The sequence below is a fragment of the Mauremys mutica genome, chromosome 7 (genome assembly GCF_020497125.1).
Source record: "Mauremys mutica isolate MM-2020 ecotype Southern chromosome 7, ASM2049712v1, whole genome shotgun sequence".
NCBI classification, from domain to species: Eukaryota; Metazoa; Chordata; order Testudines; family Geoemydidae; genus Mauremys; species Mauremys mutica.
The window spans coordinates 28,642,589-28,660,412 of NC_059078.1; the positions used below are offsets into that span (position 1 = coordinate 28,642,589).

The 17,824-nt window shown below is 42.9% G+C and overlaps 2 protein-coding genes across 8 annotated transcripts in view; one reads left to right on the forward strand and one right to left on the reverse strand.

Annotated features, from left to right (window-relative positions):
• Positions 1 to 17,824, forward strand: part of CARD19 (caspase recruitment domain family member 19) — a 44,709-nt gene that overhangs the window by 22,230 nt on the left and 4,655 nt on the right. For 6 of the 7 annotated variants that reach the window (XM_045022713.1, XM_045022714.1, XM_045022715.1 and 3 more), the window contains 3 exons: positions 3,318 to 3,460; positions 9,674 to 9,827; positions 16,378 to 16,437. In XM_045022713.1, the coding sequence (XP_044878648.1) occupies positions 3,318 to 3,460; positions 9,674 to 9,827; positions 16,378 to 16,437 (357 nt within the window). The remainder of the gene's footprint in view (positions 1 to 3,317; positions 3,461 to 9,673; positions 9,828 to 16,377; positions 16,438 to 17,824) is intronic. The other variant, XM_045022712.1, reaches the window with a different exon arrangement.
• The window catches only part of NINJ1 (ninjurin 1), a 94,099-nt gene continuing 85,650 nt past the window's right edge, over positions 9,376 to 17,824 (reverse strand). Inside the window, exons 4-5 of the transcript XR_006580810.1 lie at positions 10,533 to 10,582; positions 9,376 to 9,727 (exon numbers count right to left, since the gene is read on the reverse strand). The gene's annotated coding sequence lies outside the window, so the exon portion shown is untranslated. The remainder of the gene's footprint in view (positions 9,728 to 10,532; positions 10,583 to 17,824) is intronic.

A 17,824-nucleotide genomic window follows, 5' to 3' on the forward strand; every position in this document is an offset into this window, starting at 1 on the left:
ACAATATAATCCACTCTTCACCAAATGCAGGATTTTCAAATGCCAGCATAAAGCTCCAGTGGCAATTGCTTAGTGACCATATAATTGTCAAGGGCTGTGGGTGCAGGGAGCGTTCCAGTCTGTGCAGAATGTGCTCTTAACGTAAATGGAAACTTCAGTTGATGTAACCTCACTTTGACCAGCGTAATTGCTGTTAATACACTGTGGTATGTTGTCTGTTTGGCAGATAGGAAAAACTTGGAGGGCAGCAAAAAAAATGAGGGGAAAGTCAGCTGGTGTTTTCACCTCTTAATTTTTTATTTGGTTTTGCATATTTGTTCTTGAAGTTCCTGGTGCTGCTTTTAGCATTTGCATTCATTTAAATTTACCTGAGCCTTGAGGTGCCATAATTGTTCAGGTGTTTATAACTCCCCTGTTTTTCTTCCTGCATTATGGTCTCGTATGGAAGAACTCATGCAAGGTGCAGAAGTAGGTGTGACACTCAGGCTTCAGCTCAGAGTCCATAATAAATTATATGGTTGGAGAGGAGGGGGGCAGAGTTTTGTGTCCACACAGGCAGAGCAGGGAACATGGCTGTCTCACCCCGAAGAAGTCCTACATGCTGTGATGAAATCCCTTAGATTCTGAGCCATCTATGTAGGGCTGGGGTATTTGCATGGAGAGTCAGCATCTCTACACCCACGCTACCAGTGCCTCTCTGATTCAGCTTGAGCCTGGCATGCATTCAGCTGAGTTAGTCTGAAGGTATGAAGAGGGGAAAGTCCAATTTCTGCTCTGACTCATGTACCATGAAGCTGCTTTGAAACAAAAGGGACTTGCATGGCATTTGAGTCAGGGTAGCAGTTGGTCCTAACAGTTCAATACATACTGCTTAAAGCACGTACTTTGGAAAGTAAGAATTAGAAACACATGGAAAACATACAGGGTTGGTAAAAGTATTTACTACACTGGATAAATAGTAACAGTCTAACTGAAATCCAATTGTGCCTATGGAATTGCAAGCCCTCTCCAGTATCAATAGACCATGTCTTTATTTTAGTGGGAGTGACTGGCCCTCTGACTGTATTATGGTCACTCTGGGAGGTTTTAATGAAGCCTTTCCTGGTCGTTTTCAATGCCGCACAGCTGTAGAAAAGGAAATGTAATACTAAACCTCTGATACATAAATGTCAGGGGCTGCATTTGCACTGAGAGTAGCCCGTCAAGGTTCTGTGCTCAGGCTGTCCCATCATCGTTTAGTTTACCATGTCTAACTAGTGAAGCACGGAGGCTAGGCAGGGTCATGTACTGTCTAGTTGCCCAAAATACCAATGAAACTTGTTCATATAGTTTAATGATACCTATATACCCCGGGATATACTACATGTTTCTTTTCCTACACTAGTCAGATCTATTTGCGCTACCTCTGATGTCTAGAATGAATGCTTCAGTATCTAGAAGGCAGTAATAGAACCATGCATTTTTAACACCTACTTCAAATATAGTTCTGAATAAAGACCTCTTTCAAAGTCTAGCTAAGGAACAATAATTTGTGAAATCTGCATGGATCTGTATTTGAAAATTTGGAACACAAATAGCCATAGAGCAAGCCAAACTATTTTTAGTTGAATGTTGTGCTCTAAAGAGAAAGCTCCTGCCAAAGTAATTGCTTTGGAAAATTGGAAGTGATGCCTACAACAATGCAGGAAACCAGGAATCTTGAATTTACTGAGGATTACAAAGGACTTAATTTACACGACACATTTTATTTTGAAGTTCTGTTTATTTTCTACCTGTATTTTATGCACTTTCATTGAAGGGATTTATTGCTACTGGAAGTTCCTCTTTTCCCAAATGGAGTGTAAAGCTGCATATTATTCCCTTTAAGGAATAACACACTTAAAATATTTTGTACTGCCCAGGAGAGGGCTGAGAAGTACAGGACACTTCTGGAGCAAATTCTAAGACTGGGGGTGTGTTGGGGTCACCTTACGCTATAACCCAGGCTGGTGAGAGCCAGAGTGTAACCCAGGTGTGGCTGACACACAGACACTCAGGGTGTGGCTTGCATGCTGGAAGGCTGCTTGTGAGTGGCCCATTGGAGGATACTACAGCAAGGCATAGTGAGGCACCTAAGGATGCAGGGCAGGGGGCAACACAGCTGCTCATTTGTCTGATCTGTACCCTGGTATGTCACATAAAAGCTATAAAGAACTCCCTGGCACTTTAGCAGAGATGTTATTCCTAATGCCCTGGCTGCATTTCAGTTTCGGGAATATACCTTGTGGCAAGTCTTGTTCAGACACAACTGGCAGTAAGTCAATGGGAACTTTGCCTGGGTGTCAGCACAGAGTCAGGACTGCAGAATTCCTTCATTCAATCTAACTAAATTCCCCCAGCAGTTCTGACTGGCTATGGTAGACATCTTCCTTTCCTGCCCTAAACTATTGTGTACAGTTGCCATATGCGGGATGGCTGCATTTCCAGTGGGGGAAGAAGAGAATAATGTATGTGCAATATTTCAGCGATGTGCCTTTTTACCATTCGAAATGATAGTGGGTATCACTGCGAGATAAAGAAGATTTTAAATTAAATAATGAGTTTTTAAAATAACTTAAAACATTACAACTTGATTTAATATTTATAAAAGGTAGGAAATGTATTTTCTACCCCATCCCTTCAGCAGTGTTACATCTTTCTGACAAGTGGATGCAATGGTGATATTTGATACATCCATTAGTGCCTTGATAGTATATAAATATCTTAGGTCAGCATTTCCCAAAGTGTAGAGTGCATTCCTCTTGGTGAGTGCAAAAGATTTGCTGAGGGGAAAGAGGTGGAGGAGGTGCAGAAGATGTATAATTGCAGATGGATAGTCCCTTGACAACATATGGAGCATATGGTGAGGTTGAACGGGGGCAACAATTTATTGCATTTTCTTGAAAGCCGGCTTAGCTTGCAAAAGTTTGGGAAGCACTCCTGTTAATTAGTTATACTATTAATAATTTCCCAGCCATTATGGAGCTTTGAACACAGCTCCACCTTGCTCCCTGCTATTCTCTGCACATAATAGTCTAGTCTCCCGTGGTCTGTGATATTTTCATCTACTTTCAGCTGTTGGATTCCGTGTGCAGGTGCTGGGTGGGTTGGTGGCCTGTGGTGTGCAGGAGATCAAACTACATAATCTAGTGGTCCCTTCTAGCTTTAAACTTTAGGACTATGAAACAAAGTTGGTTTACATGTGTTACCTTCCTCATGAGAGAGGCAATTTACGGAAATTACAAATAGTTTTGCCATCAAATAATAGTGGTTCTTTGTGTGTGCTCTTTGGTTCATAGATCCATCTTACTGTGATCGGCTGAGGCAGGACATGTACTTTCTCACGAGAAATGGCAGACTGAGCGAGCACCTGGTTGATAAAATTATTCTTCAGCTAAACAGAGTTTATCCCCAAATTCTCACCAATAAAGAAGCAGAAAAGGTAAGTGACTAGATATTCCTGCAGTATTTCCTGATGTAGCTTTATTTTCTGGCTGTCCTGCATCTAGGTTAGAACACCAACTGGTGAAGGTGCCCATGCCAACCTAGAAGACAAATCCCTAAACCTCTGCATGATTGCCCCTTTGCTTTCGTACTGTCTACAAAATGTGCACTCATCACTGTAGTATTTGAGAGCCTCACAGCTATTAATGAATCTCTCCTTACCACATCTCTGTGTGGTAAGAAAATGTTATCTGGAAAATGGAGATCATGAGGAACTGAGGCCTTGTCTTTATTACAAGGTTGCACCATTTAATGAAAGGTGTGTTTTTAAAGCAAATCCCCGTGGTAAATCAATACGAGCCAGGTTTAAATTGATTTAAGTGTGTCCAGACAAGGGTTTAACTAAACTGATTTAAAAATGCACCTTTAGTTAAACTGGGGCAATTTGGAATATAGATCAGGCCTGAGGCAGAAAAGCCAGCAAAGCCAACCTTTTCAAAGTGGTCCCTGCTTTTGGGTGCAAAATGATTTATGTCAGTACAAAGCGAGCGCAAAGTGGGTATAAAATGCCAGCACATCAGAATAGTAATAGTTTGCACTCGCTCTGTATGCAAGATGCAGAGGGCAATGGTGAATCAGACCTTTAGAGTTCAAAATAATGGGCTGGATCCTGTTTTGCGCCAGTTTCAATTCGATCAGCCACCACTGAAACGAGTGGAGTTATTGCAATGTAAAATGATGTCTGTCAGACCAGAATCCGAACCATTCTATCTGCGTAGTTAGGGGAAGAGGCCTGACTTAGATGATGTGAGGTGTAAGGCCTGGTCTACACTACGCATTTAAACCGGTTTTAGGAGCGTTAAACCGATTTAACGCCACACCCGTCCACACTAAGAGGTCCTTTATATCGATATGAAGGGCTCTTTAAACCGGTTTCTGTACTCCTCCCCAACAAGAGGAGTAGCGCTAAAATCGGTATTACCATATCGGATTAGGGTTAGTGTGGCCGCAAATCGACGGTATTGGCCTCCGGGCGGTATCCCACAGTGCACCACTGACCACTCTGGACAGCAATCAGAACTCGGATGCAGTGGCCAGGTAGACAGGAAAAGCCCCGCGAACTTTTGAATATCATTTCCTGTTTGCCCAGCGTGGAGCTCCGATCAGCACGGGTGGCGATGCAGTCCGAAATCAAAATCCAAAAAGAGCTCCAGCATGGACCGTACGGATGTGATCGCTGTATGAGCAGGCAAATCTGTTCTATCAGAACTCCGTTACAGAAGACGAAATTCCAAAGCATTTTTAAAAAATCTCCAGACAGAGGCCACAGCAGGGACTCAGCACGCTGCTGCGTGACAAACGTAACGGAAAGCCAAAGAATCAAATGGACGCTCATGGAGGGAGGGAGAGGGGACTGAGGACGCAAGCTATCCCACAGTTCCTGCAGTCTCCGAAAAGCATTTGCATTCTTGGCTGAGCTCCCAATGCCTGTAGTGTCAAACACATTGTCCGCGGTGGTTCAGGGCATAGCTCATCAATTTACCCCCCTTACCCACCCCCAGAAGTAAAAGGGAAAAAAATCCTCTCTTGACTCTTTTAAATGTCACCCTATGTTTACTGAATGCTGCTGATAGACGTGATGCTGCAGCAGTCAACAGCAGCATCCTCGCCCCCCCTCATGGGTGGCTGATGGTACAATATGGCTGATATCCATCGTCATCATCAGCCTTGTGGCAGATGGTGCAGCACAATAGGACTGGTATCCGTCCTCCTCATCAGCCCGTGAGTGCTCCTGGCTGGCCTCCAGTGAGGTTGACTGGGGGCACCTAGGTAAAAAACTCCCGGTCATTCCCAGTAGATGGTACAGAACGGCTGGTAACCATCTTCATCATAGCAACAGGGGGCTGAGCTCCATCAGCCCCCGCCCTTCATGTGTAAAGAAAAGATTCTGTTCTGCCTGGACTATCATAGCGGGATGCTGGGCTCCTCTCCCCCACACTGCTTATTGTCCTGTCTGGACTATCATAGCAGCTGGAGGCTGCCTTCCCCTCATTTTATCTCACTAACAAGTCACTGTTTCTTATTCCTGCATTCTTTATTACTTCATCACACAAATGGGGGGACACTGCAACGGTAGCCCAGGAAGGCTGGGGGAGGAGGGAATCAACAGGTGGGGTTGTTGCAGGAGCACCCCCTGTGAATAGCATACAGCTCATCATTTCTGCGGGATCTGACACGGAGCAGCTGTGCTCTCTGGTTCTCTGATACACAGGTTCTCTAGTACACTTGTCCCATATTCTAGGCAGGACTGATTCTATTTTTAGATACCATAAAGGAGGGATTGACTTGGGGAGTCATTCCCATTTTTGTCTTTTGCGCCCCCGGCTGATCTCAGCCAGGGGCACCTATGACAGCAGCAGATGGTACAGCACAGAAGGACTGGTAACCGTCATCTCATTGCCAATTTACAATGGCATGGTAGATGGTACAGAACGGCTGATAACCATCTCTGCTATCATGCAAAAGCAAATGAATGCTGCTGTGTAGTGCTGCTGAATCGCCTCTGTCAGCGGCATCTAGTACACATACGGTGACAGTGACAAAAGGCAAAACAGGCTCCATGGTTGCCATGCTATGGCGTCTGCCAGGGCAATCCAGGGAAAAAGGGCGCAAAATGATTGTCTGCCGTTGCTTTCCCGGAGGAAGGAATGACTGACGACATTTACCCAGAACCACCCGCGACAATGATTTTTGCCCCATCAGGCACTGGGATCTCAACCCAGAATTCCAAGGGGCGGGGGAGACTGCGGGAACTATGGGATAGCTACGGAATAGCTACCCACAGTGCAACGCTCCAGAAATCGATGCTAGCCTCGGACCGTGGACGCACACCACCGATTTAATGTGCTTAGTGTGGCCACCTACCTTATTGAGGTCAGAGGGTGTAGGGATGCAGTGAGAAAGGCAAAGCGACAGGTGGAGATGGACTTAGCGAAGGGGATTAAAACCAATAGCAAAAGGTTTTTTAGCCATATAAATAGGAAGAAAACCAAGAAGGAAGAAGTGGGACCGCTTAAAACTTTAAACGGAGTGGAGATTAGGGATAATCTTGGAATGGCACAATATCTGAATGAATATTTTGCCACGGTCTTTAATGAGGCTAATGAAGGGCTAAGGAATAGTGATAGAGGGACCGATGGGAATGAAGATATGGGGGTAGACATTACAGTATCTGAGGTGGAGGCCAAACTTGAACAGCTTAACGGAAGTAAATCGGGGGGCCCGGATAATCTTCATCCTAGAATATTAAGGGAATTGGCGAGTGATATTGCTAGCCCGTTAGCGATGATTTTTAATAAATCTCTAAATTCGGGGATAGTACCGTTGGACTGGAGATTAGCTAATGTAGTTCCTATATTCAAGAAGGGGAAAAAAAGTGACCCGGGTAACTACAGGCCTGTTAGTTTAACATCTGTAGTATGCAAAGTAATGGAAAAAATTTTGAAAGAGAGAGTGGTTAAGGAGCAGGAGGCCGATGACAACTGGGATAGATTACAGCATGGATTTACGAAAGGTAGATCGTGCCAAACCAATCTGATCTCCTTCTTTGAGAAAGTAACAGATTTTTTAGACAAGGGAAATGCGGTGGATCTAATATATCTGGATTTCAGTAAGGCGTTTGATACGGTACCGCATGAGGAATTATTGGTTAAATTGGAAAAGATGGGGATCGAAATGAAAATCCAGAGGTGGATAAGGAGTTGGTTAAAGGGGAGACTGCAGAGGGTAGTACTGAAAGGGGAACTGTCGGGTTGGAGGGGGGTTACCAGTGGAGTTCCTCAAGGTTCGGTTTTGGGTCCTATTTTATTCAATCTATTTATTGCTGACCTGGGAACCAAGAGTAGGAGTGGGCTGATAAAGTTTGCGGACGACACCAAGTTGGGAGGTATTGCCAATTCGGAGAAGGATCGGGATATCCTCCAGGGAGATTTGGATGACCTTGTAAACTGGAGTATTAGTAACAGGATGAAATTCAATAGTGAGAAGTGTAAGGTTATGCATTTAGGGATGACTAACAAGAATTTTAGTTATAAGCTAGGGACGCACCAGTTGGAAGTAACGGAGGAGGAGAAGGACCTGGGAGTCCTGGTTGATCGTAGGATGACTATGAGTAGGCAATGTGATGTGGCCGTTAAAAAAGCTAATGCGGTCTTGGGTTGCATTAGGCGGGGTATTTCTAGTAGGGATAAGGAAGTGCTAGTCCCGTTATATAAGGCGATGGTGAGACCTCATTTGGAGTATTGTGTGCAGTTTTGGTCTCCCATGTTTAAGAAGGATGAGTTAAAACTGGAACGGGTACAAAGAAGGGCCACTAGAATGATCCGAGGAATGGAAGGCCTGTCGTATGACAGGAGACTTGAGGAGCTCGGTTTGTTTTCCTTAACCAAAAGAAGGATAAGGGGAGATATGATTGCACTCTTTAAATATATCAGAGGGATAAATACCAGGGAAGGAGAGGAATTATTTCAGCTCAGTGCTAATGTAGACACGAGGACAAACGGATATAAATTGTCAGTCAGGAAATTTAGGCTTGAAATTAGACGAAGGTTTCTAACCATCAGGGGAGTGCAATACTGGAACAGCCTACCGAGGGAAACAGTAGGGGCGAAGGACCTCCATGACTTTAAGATTAAGCTAGATAAGTTTATGGAGGAGATGGTATAATAGGATAACGGGCTTAGTCAATAGGTCAATTGAGTGCCAAACTGGTACTTAATTGGGTCAAATTGGGTCAATAATATGATATTCTTAACCTCTTTCAGAGGGTATGGCTGGAGAGTCTTGCCCGCATGCTCGGGGTTCAGCTGACCGCCATATTTGGGGTCGGGAAGGAATTTTCCTCCAGGGCAGATTGGCAGTGTCCCTGGAGGTTTTTCGCCTTCCTCCGAAGCATGGGGCAGGGGTCGCTTGCTAAAAGAGTGGGTAGATCGGCTAATGTGGCCTGCATCTTGCAGGAGGTCAGACTAGATGATCATAATGGTCCCTTCTGATCTTGAATTCTATGATTCTATGATTCTATGATTTTATACAATCTGTTTTACTAAACCGGTTTATGTAAAATCGGAATAATCCCGTAGTGTAGACGTACCCTAAACAGTTAAAGAAAGGCTCGTTCCTTTAGGATTCACAGTAAATTTAAGTCCTGGTGTTATGAAAGCTGGATGCCACTCTTACACTCAGACTGAAACTGAACACTTTCCCCTGAGCTCGTGCACATTTGTTCTCTTTTTTTATTTACAAATCTTATCATTCCCATGATACACATTAGGCTCCATCTTGCACACCTTGCACTGCTGGCCTCTCAGGGCTTCAGTGGGAATTTTGCCTGAGTAAGGAGCATACAAAGGCATTCCTCTCCCTCTAGATAAGGAATTGATCCTTAGTGTAATGTTCTCTCTCTCTACCCTACTGGTCCTAAGTGTAATGCTTTCATATTGATTTGCCAGAGATATTTTTGGAGACTTTCCAGATGCACACATGCCTAAATGATTTCAGCTAAGGCTAGGTGTAACATTTTCACTCTCACGCTAAGGTTTATTACTGTTCAGCGCTTTGTTAGACCATGGGGAAGATCAGCTCTTCCTCTGTAGCAACGTGGCTAGGAAGACAGGATGAACACAAAGAGTGACGCAATAGGGCTGTCATGATGGCTAGAACATGTCCTGGCCAAATTCCAGAAAACTGTGGAAAATCTCTTCACATGTTTATCCCAGTTCTGAGATGTGCATTTTTAATAAGACTAAATAAGAAGTAGAGAACTTTTTATTGGCCAACGGCATCAAAAGTATTTCTATTAGTGCTACATTTACAATAAATTGGTTCCTTGCTAACTCAAACTCTTGGGAAATGATAAGCATCAGTTACCTCTCCTATTGTGTGGGCTACACTGCAATTGATCAGATGTTAAAACAATGCTTGATCAAACTAAGTTACGCAGCTGGTTCAAATTGTGGATGTTGACATTTGAGGTCTGAATCATTATTTTTATTTCCTATCCTACAATGTTCATGTACTGACAGATACTTTTAGCAAAATAAACATAACTCTGTATTTTCACTCTTTCATAATGTAAATGTAGGGTCGGAACTAATTCAGCACTGTATCATTGCTTTTGTAGGCTTTGTTCTAATGACTGCTTTTTCTCTTATAGTTCAGAAATCCAAAGGCATTGCTTCATATTCGGTTGTCAGATCTTATAAGCCACCTACAAAAGAAAGGAGACAAACACTGTCAAGAATTTTACAGGGCTTTACAGATCAATGCCGAACAACTATATAATGACTTGCCAAGCAGGAAAATCCTGAGTAAGTTGGGAGACTTGTGGCTTCCCTGAGTCAATGTATCACAGAATTTGCCTTTGCCGGCATCCCAGCTTATTTTGAGGAATTAAATGCTCTTTTCCCATGTACTACTTTCTACAGACTGGAGACTTTAGAAGCCACCTAGTGGATTTGGCTGCACCATTAATTTTGATTGGAATTGGATGTCCAAATCTCTTTACCAGCTTTGAAATCGCAGCCCCTGTATTTAAGATACAATTTATGCCCAACATGTAAAATGCAGAAAAATAACCCAATTCAAACTTTCTTTCTTTTAATAACTGTCCCTTTCCCTTTTATGCATTTTGTTTATTTATTTTTCAAGCCTTTATTCTAACTTGTAGTAAATAAAAGAGCCATGTTTTAAAATAACAAGTGTGTGACACAAAGTAACAAAATCAAGGCGGCTCAGAGACTTGTCTTCCACTCAATTCTTAAATCACCCAGCTGTGCTTCATTAACTCCACACACATCAGATGTTAGATCATGCTTGTTTCACAAATACTTGCAATGGCAAACCACACTGTTAGTTACCTGGACCCTGATCCTGCAAAACACATAGGCACGAGTAGTCACACTGAGTCTATGGGCCTTATTACATGCATACGTGTTTGCAGGATTAGCTATTTCCATTTTTTATACCGTAAAGCCGACCTTTTTCTAAAAGGAGAGAGATGTGGTCCAGCTTACTGTGCTGGGAAAATAATGCTGGCTATGTATGACTCATCCTGTCCAGTAACCTGGAGAAAGAAAAAATGCTCAAAGAGGAAGTGAAATACATTCAGCACATTGAAACAATTTGAGTAGCATGAGGAAGGGCTGTTGCAATTAGGTTAATGAAGCTGCAAAAGGGGCTGCATGTTACGAAGTCCCTACAAACTGTCTAATAGCACTGATGCTGCACCATTCAACCCCCTGGTGGTTTTGAGTACATTCCAGCAGAGTTTTTGGTCATGCGGTCAAACCCCTATGATTGACAGCGTAAAGTCAAAAACAGGCCAGGCCAAAAATGCGAACATCTGTCTTTAATTACTATGTAACAAATAATTTTTTGCAGAACAATTGACCTGGAAAATAGTTGCTATATTTCAAAACACTGAGCCTCCTGCCTTCATCTAGCATCTCACTATGCAAGTAAAGCTGTTGTACCAGAAACCCCTACTGATTTGGAGATAGCGTCCTCTTCATACCACACGCATGCCATCTCCTGGATAATATGCAGACTCCAAAGTTAGCCCAAACTTCCCTCCCAGTTGGAGGATGTTTGCATGTGGGCTTTGATTTGGGTCCATTTCTACATCAGAAATCCACATTAGTAATTATCACAGCAGCATTAAGTCCGGCCCTTTGATTTGATGTGCGCCTCGTAGAAGCCATTCCTGCTGAGGCTACGTGAAAACTTGGATCAAACACGCTAGCATCTCAAAGACATGCGTCTGACAAAGTGGGTATTCACCCACAAAAGCTTATGCTCCAATACGTCTGTTAGTCTTAAAGGTGTCACAGGACTCTCTGTTGCTTTTTCAAAGAAATCTGTCACTTTCGCTGAAGGAGTCAGGAATAGAAGCGCAGAGTTACCCTTCCAGGCTGAGTAGCCGACAGTCATTACTCGGTAAGGGCTTGATTCTGCAGCCTTTGCTCATCCAAATACTCCCGCTGAAGTCACGGAGGGTAACATTTTCAAAAGCACATTAATGACTTAGGAGCCTAATTCCCATTATTTTTTTTAATCAGATGTTAAGTTTTTAAGAGCCCAAGTCGCTTTGAAAATGGGACTTAAGCACTTTTGAAAATTGTGCCCTTAGCCTACTCCAGGGAGTAGATATATCAGGGTTTGGCCCTCACAGATTAAGAATAGCAACTAGACGTGTAGCGTGAAGTAAAGCATAGAGGTGTTACTGCGTCTGTGGGGTAAATGAGACAGCACTTTGCACATTGAATAATATTCAAAGCAGTCCCATGACTGCTTTTGCCTCACTTGTGTGGTACAACCACAAAGTAGCATTACATTCTCTCTTCCTTAGCAGACTCTCCTATATCATAGACATGAGTGGTATCACTAAGATCTCTGTGCTAAAACACATACTGTAACTATATTGTCATAGACTGCAGCTTCCTTAGTCTCACATAATAAGGAAATAAATTATGTATTCTGAGAGCAGTATAAATATTTGCATATTAGAGGTTAGATAGCTAAACTGGTTGATCCTCAGTCTGCATTAATTTGCTAATGTTTGTGAAAATGTGAAGCGCTACACAGCTGATGTGTCTTATTATTACTAATGTATGAACTAACAGCCTATGAAAGGTAACTTTCTTAAAAACACAGCCCCTTTCCAGGGGGGAGGGATGGATAGCTCAGTGGTTTGAGCATTGGCTTGCTAAACCCACAGTTGTGAGTTTTCAGTCTTTGAGGGGGGGCCATTTAGGGATCTGGGGCAAAAATCTGTCTGGGGATTAGTCCTGTTTTGAGCAGAGGGTTGGACTAGATGACCTCCTGACGTCCCTTCCAACCCTGATATTCTAAAGCAGAAGAAAGGAAGCGTATTATTTTTACTTCTCACTGAGATAAACTTGAATTGTTTAAATACTGAGGTCCTGATCCTTCAAGCCATTAAGCACATGCATAACTTTACTTGCATGAGTAATTGTCCTGTTGTTGAGTAAAGTTAAGCATGTGCTAAGGATTTGCAGATTTGGGCCCTGACGTTGTAAATATGAAGAATGAAATGACATCTTCAAGCTGAGATCTTTATTTGGTTTCAGCCTAATCTTTATTTAGAGCAAAGTTATGAACACCTAAAAAGAGTTTGTAGTGGGATTTGTCAAAAACAAATCATGCCAAACCAGCCTAATTTCCTTCTTTAATAGGGTTACTCACCTAGCAGATGAGTGGGGAGAAGTAGATTTGATATATCTTGATGTTTTTAGTAAGGCTTTTGATACAGTTCCACATGACATTCTTATAAACAAACCAGGGGCATTTGGTCATAGATGAAATTACTCTAAAGTGGGTGCACAACTGGCTGAAAGTCCATACTCAAAGAGTAGTTATCAGTGGTTTGCTGTCACTTGGATAATGGTTTACTTGTGACTTGGATAATGGAGTGGAGAGTGTGCTTATGAAATATACAGATGGCTCCAAACTGGGAGGGATTGCAAGTACTTTGGAGGACAGGATTAGAATTCAAAATGACCATGACAAATTGGACAATTGGTCTGAAATTAACAAGATAAAATTCAATAAAGGCAAGTGCAAAGTACACCCTTGGAAAGGAAAAATCAAATTCACAGCTACACAATGGGAAATAACTGGCTAGGTGGTAGCACTGGCGAAAATAATCTGAGGGTATAGTGAACCACAATCTGAATATGAGTCAACAGTGTGATGCAGTTGCAAAAAAGCCTAATGTCTTTCTGGGCTGTATTAACAGAAGTGTCGTAGGTAAGACTCGGGAGGTAATTGTCCTGCTCTACTCAGAACTGGGGATGCCTCAGCTGGAGTACGGTGTCCAGTTGTCCAGTTCTGGGCACCACCCTTTTGAAAAGATGTGGACAAATTGGAGAATGTCCAGAGGAGAGCAGCAAAAAATGCTAAAAGGTTAAGAAAACCTGACCTATGAGGAAAGATTTAAAAAAAACCTGGGCTTATTTAGTCATGAGAAGAGACTGAGGGGAGGGACTCGATAACAGTCTTCAAAATATGTGAAGGACTGTTGTAAAGGGGATCAATTGTTATAAAGGGGATCAATTGTTCTCTGTGCCCACTGAAGATAGGACAAAAATGAATGGCTCAATCTGCAGCAAGGGAGATTTAGATGAGATATTAGGAAAAACTTTCTCACTGTCACGGTGATTAAGCTCTGGAACAGGCTTCCAAGGGGGTTGTGGACTCCCCGTCATTGGAGGTTTTTAAGAACAGGTTAGACAAATACCTGTCAGGGATGGTCTAGGTTCCCTTGGTCCTGCCTCAGTGCAGGGGTCGGGGCTAGCTGACCTCCCAAGGTCCCTTCCAGCCATACAACTCGATAACATATAGTACAAACACGATTTGGGGCGTGGGGAAATATTTTCTCCAAATCGCCTTTTTAAAGAAAAACTATTGTAAATTTCAAAGTTATTTCACAGTTTTAAAAGACAACAAAAATTCTTCCCTTCTCATTAAATATAGAGCTTGAAGTTAAATGTCTAGTCGCGTTGCAAGAGTCCCGCCCGGGGGGGGAGGGAGGTGAGATACATGATACTGACCGTTCCTGATGTATTCTGAAGCTCTGAATCAATTCTCATTCTCTGATACTGATTGAAGTTCATTTCTCTTTATACTGACAGAGAACAGAATGATAAAGGGATAGACCATCCCCCCACAGGGCTACCCTGATAAGGGGCTGGGAACTCGGCAGGGTCTCTCTCCTAGGGTGCTCCCGGCATTGTCCTTGTGAGTGGTTCTCATGCAGCAGGCAAGCAGGCCATCCCTCGAAACCAGCCGATCAAGCATCATAGGTTTTGAGGACTCCATGGAGGCTTTGGAGAGGGGCTTTTTTCTCCTGACCCTCACCAACCTCTTGGCAGAAAGGTTCAGCGGTATCTGTGCAACCGGAGGCTTCCCACTTCAGTGAGTGCTTCTGTAATGCCACTCAGAGGGATGTCAGAGCACGGGAGAAGAGAGCTCCCAAGCTAATGCTGGCTAAGGCCGAACTAACCCGGGCAGGTTTGCTACGTTGGATTGGTGTGGTGGGGACAATGTGTAGCAAAGGCTCATGCGTCTCCACAACCCACTTGTGGATCCATAGCCTGGAGGGGTTTCTGCGGTGGAAGTGGAAATGATGCTGAGAAGGTGCCATTTGCTTCATTCTGCACCACCCTCGGGGGGGAGTCTGTCATGCTTTTGTTCCAACTGCCCAGAGAGCTGGATGGGCTGATCAGACACAAAGGTATCAGAAAAATCACTAAAATAAAAGGTCTCAAATTGCTGCAATGCAATGCAATGCAAATTTGGAATTCACACAAACTGTAGATTGTTTTTATTTGAAAAATTAACCAGCCTCCCACAACTAAATTCTTCTGACTGAAAAGCTCCTTCCACGAATCAGAAAGTGTTTCAGTGGAACAATTTTGTAATATGAATTAAACACTAGGAGCAATATTAATCGGTCCCGGTGTTTCCACAGTAAGGAGCCTGCCAGACCTACGCCAGGCTGAGCTCCACATTCTCAGAGGCCTAGGTGTCTCTTGAAGGAGAATCCCCTCCTGCCCAGGGCAGTGGTGCTGAAACTAGGGGAGTTGGTGCTGCTGCACCCCCCTGGCTTGAAGTAGTAATACCGAAATGCATGGTTTCCATCATCAGCACCTCCACTATAAAAATTGTTCCAGCAGCCTGGCCCAGGATAAGAGTTGCAGACTCTGCCCTGTCTGGGCTTTGGTAATAACATAGGCCCACTCATTTGCCATCATTTAGGGTAACCAAATATCCCAATACTGGGGGACAGTCCCAGGATCCTGGCTAAAACCTACCCAGGGGATTGGCTGCCTGGTTACTATCACTATTCACCTGTGGACAGACAGTGTAATAAACCGTGATAACATGCGTCAAACAATGCTAGATATACACACCTGAGACATGCATGTTTAATTCCCTGAATGAGGACAGAGGGTTGTTTTCACCCTATAGCAAACTGATAAGCTTGGTCAAATTAAATAAATGACTTCTCCAGCTGTGATTGCTAACAGTGGAAAACCTTGTTGGCAGGCTGGATTCCCCTTCTGTTTGATTTTACAGAAAAGTACCAATCTCAGGTCTGAGCACGCAGAACCCATTGATGTCAATGGGAGTTGCATATGTATGTATCTGAAAGCAGAATTCGGTTTCTGATGTTGGCTCTCCGAGTCCATCGCCATGTAGGTTGTTTTCATGGCACAAACACAGTACCGTGACTTGGTTGTAGGACAATGAGGAGAACATCGATGGCTGTAGGAATAAAACCCTTGTTGAAATCCTGATATTTTTGTAGCTATCCGTTTTTGTAGTGACTGGTGATTTAAACTTTGTCCCAGTATGAAAGCCTCTCTCTGATGTATTGTATTACCAACCTTCCTCCAACTCTCTGGGCATTCACATATCTGACAGGAGAAATGTACAGAACAATCTGACTGTTTGAGGCCTCAGTCTAGCAAGGCTCTTAGTCATAGGAGTGATTTTACGCATGTGAGTACTTTCACCGGGTGCCCATCAAATCCTACTACTGGCATACTTAAAGTTATGCATGTGATTAAGTGCTTTGCTGGACCAGGACTATTAAACCTCAATGCCTTCCACCGGTGTTGAAATGATGAATTCCCTATTTCTTTAATAAACACAGGCCCTGATTTAACTGCAGCGGTGACATGTCCTTAGGAGGGGTGAAATATTTCACATAAAGATTGACTATCTCTCTGAAAAGTGGTAATACAGACTTTCCCTCCGTTTTGCATGAATTGATACAGAAGTGTGTTGGCTTGAGCTCAATACTAACTCTTGGTGTATTGCTTTTATTTCTAGAAACCTCAGCTTCCACAGGGATAGACACAGACAAGGAGAACTATATTCTAACTGACAGGGGTAAATAACATGCATACAGTACCATTGGACAGAATGATGCTTTCAGATGAAGATGCAGTTTATTTTACAACTTAATTTACATTTATGGAGCAAATCATTTGTTCTCTTATATCTTTATTGCAGCTATTTAAATGCGTTTAACTTGTATTAAAGGAAAACTTATTCAGCCTGCAACTGAGAAATCTGGTCTCATAGAATTCAAGAGATTATAGAGCTTTAGGCAACATTTACATTGGCATTATTTTTAAATTTGGCCTATTTTTAACTAGAGTTTAATTTCCTATGCCAGTCTAATGCTTTCGCAATAAAGGGTTTTACGACGACTGTTGTGCTTTTACAGAAGAACCTTGCTACATCACTTTTGCAGATTAGTGAGTAAAGAAAAAGCAACCAAACGAATAAGAGAAAACCAACAGCAATAACAAAAAGCCCCGATAACAATGGTGAACTAAATATACTTTGTCCATTAAGGGAAAGTTGTGTCTCTTCCCTTGCCCCACTCAGTGCTATGTTGGGGTCCTGACAGCAAGGAGGGGAGGGTAAGTTTTTTAGGAAGCTGTGCAAAAGGTCAGCGCACCTTTGTGCTCCATCATGCTGAGTAAGGGGCTGTGGACTGGAGACTACTCGTATCCGCTGGCCATTTTCCCTAGGCAGCCACACCAAACTAATCCACTGAGGAGCCTGAAGTAGCAACTGCAGAATGACGGCACTGCTGGAAAATTTCTACTTCCTGCTCCTCCTGTGTCTGTGAGCAAGCCCAGCACGTAGTCCATTTGGCTAGATCTGGTATTTGCCCCTAAAAGGATAAATGCAGTTTAGGTGTATTCATGATAGCATTCCCCAGTAAATATACGCTAGCATGAGATGTAATAGGGAAGAAGTGGTGGTAATCTGAGGCCTCCCTACAGAACTCAGCTATTAAACATTGGCCAATTTTTATCTGGCTGAGTGAAGTGTGGATTAGCAAGGTTCTATCGTACTTCAATATAAATACCATATTTAATTTCGGTTGGAAATGTTAAAATGGTTTCCAGTCAGGGATTTGAATTAAATATACAAATAGCTTTGCATCTCAGTTGCATTCAGAACCATGAACAGCAACAGAAAACATTTTAACTATTGTATTCATTACTTTGCAGTGCACATCTAAATGCAATCACACACAATACTCTTCCCGGTTCATTTTATATAAGTAAGAATATACATCTCTATATTGATAGCTGTCATTTAAATAAATGAGATGTATATCCACTCAGAAATGTGAAAATCTTGGGGGCTAATTACATACAGAATGGTTGATGACTGGCCTTTTTCCTTTTCTTTTTCCTTCTGGCCGTAGTTTATTTCATGAGGTCTGATCCTGCAGTCCTCGCTCAGAGAAAATTCT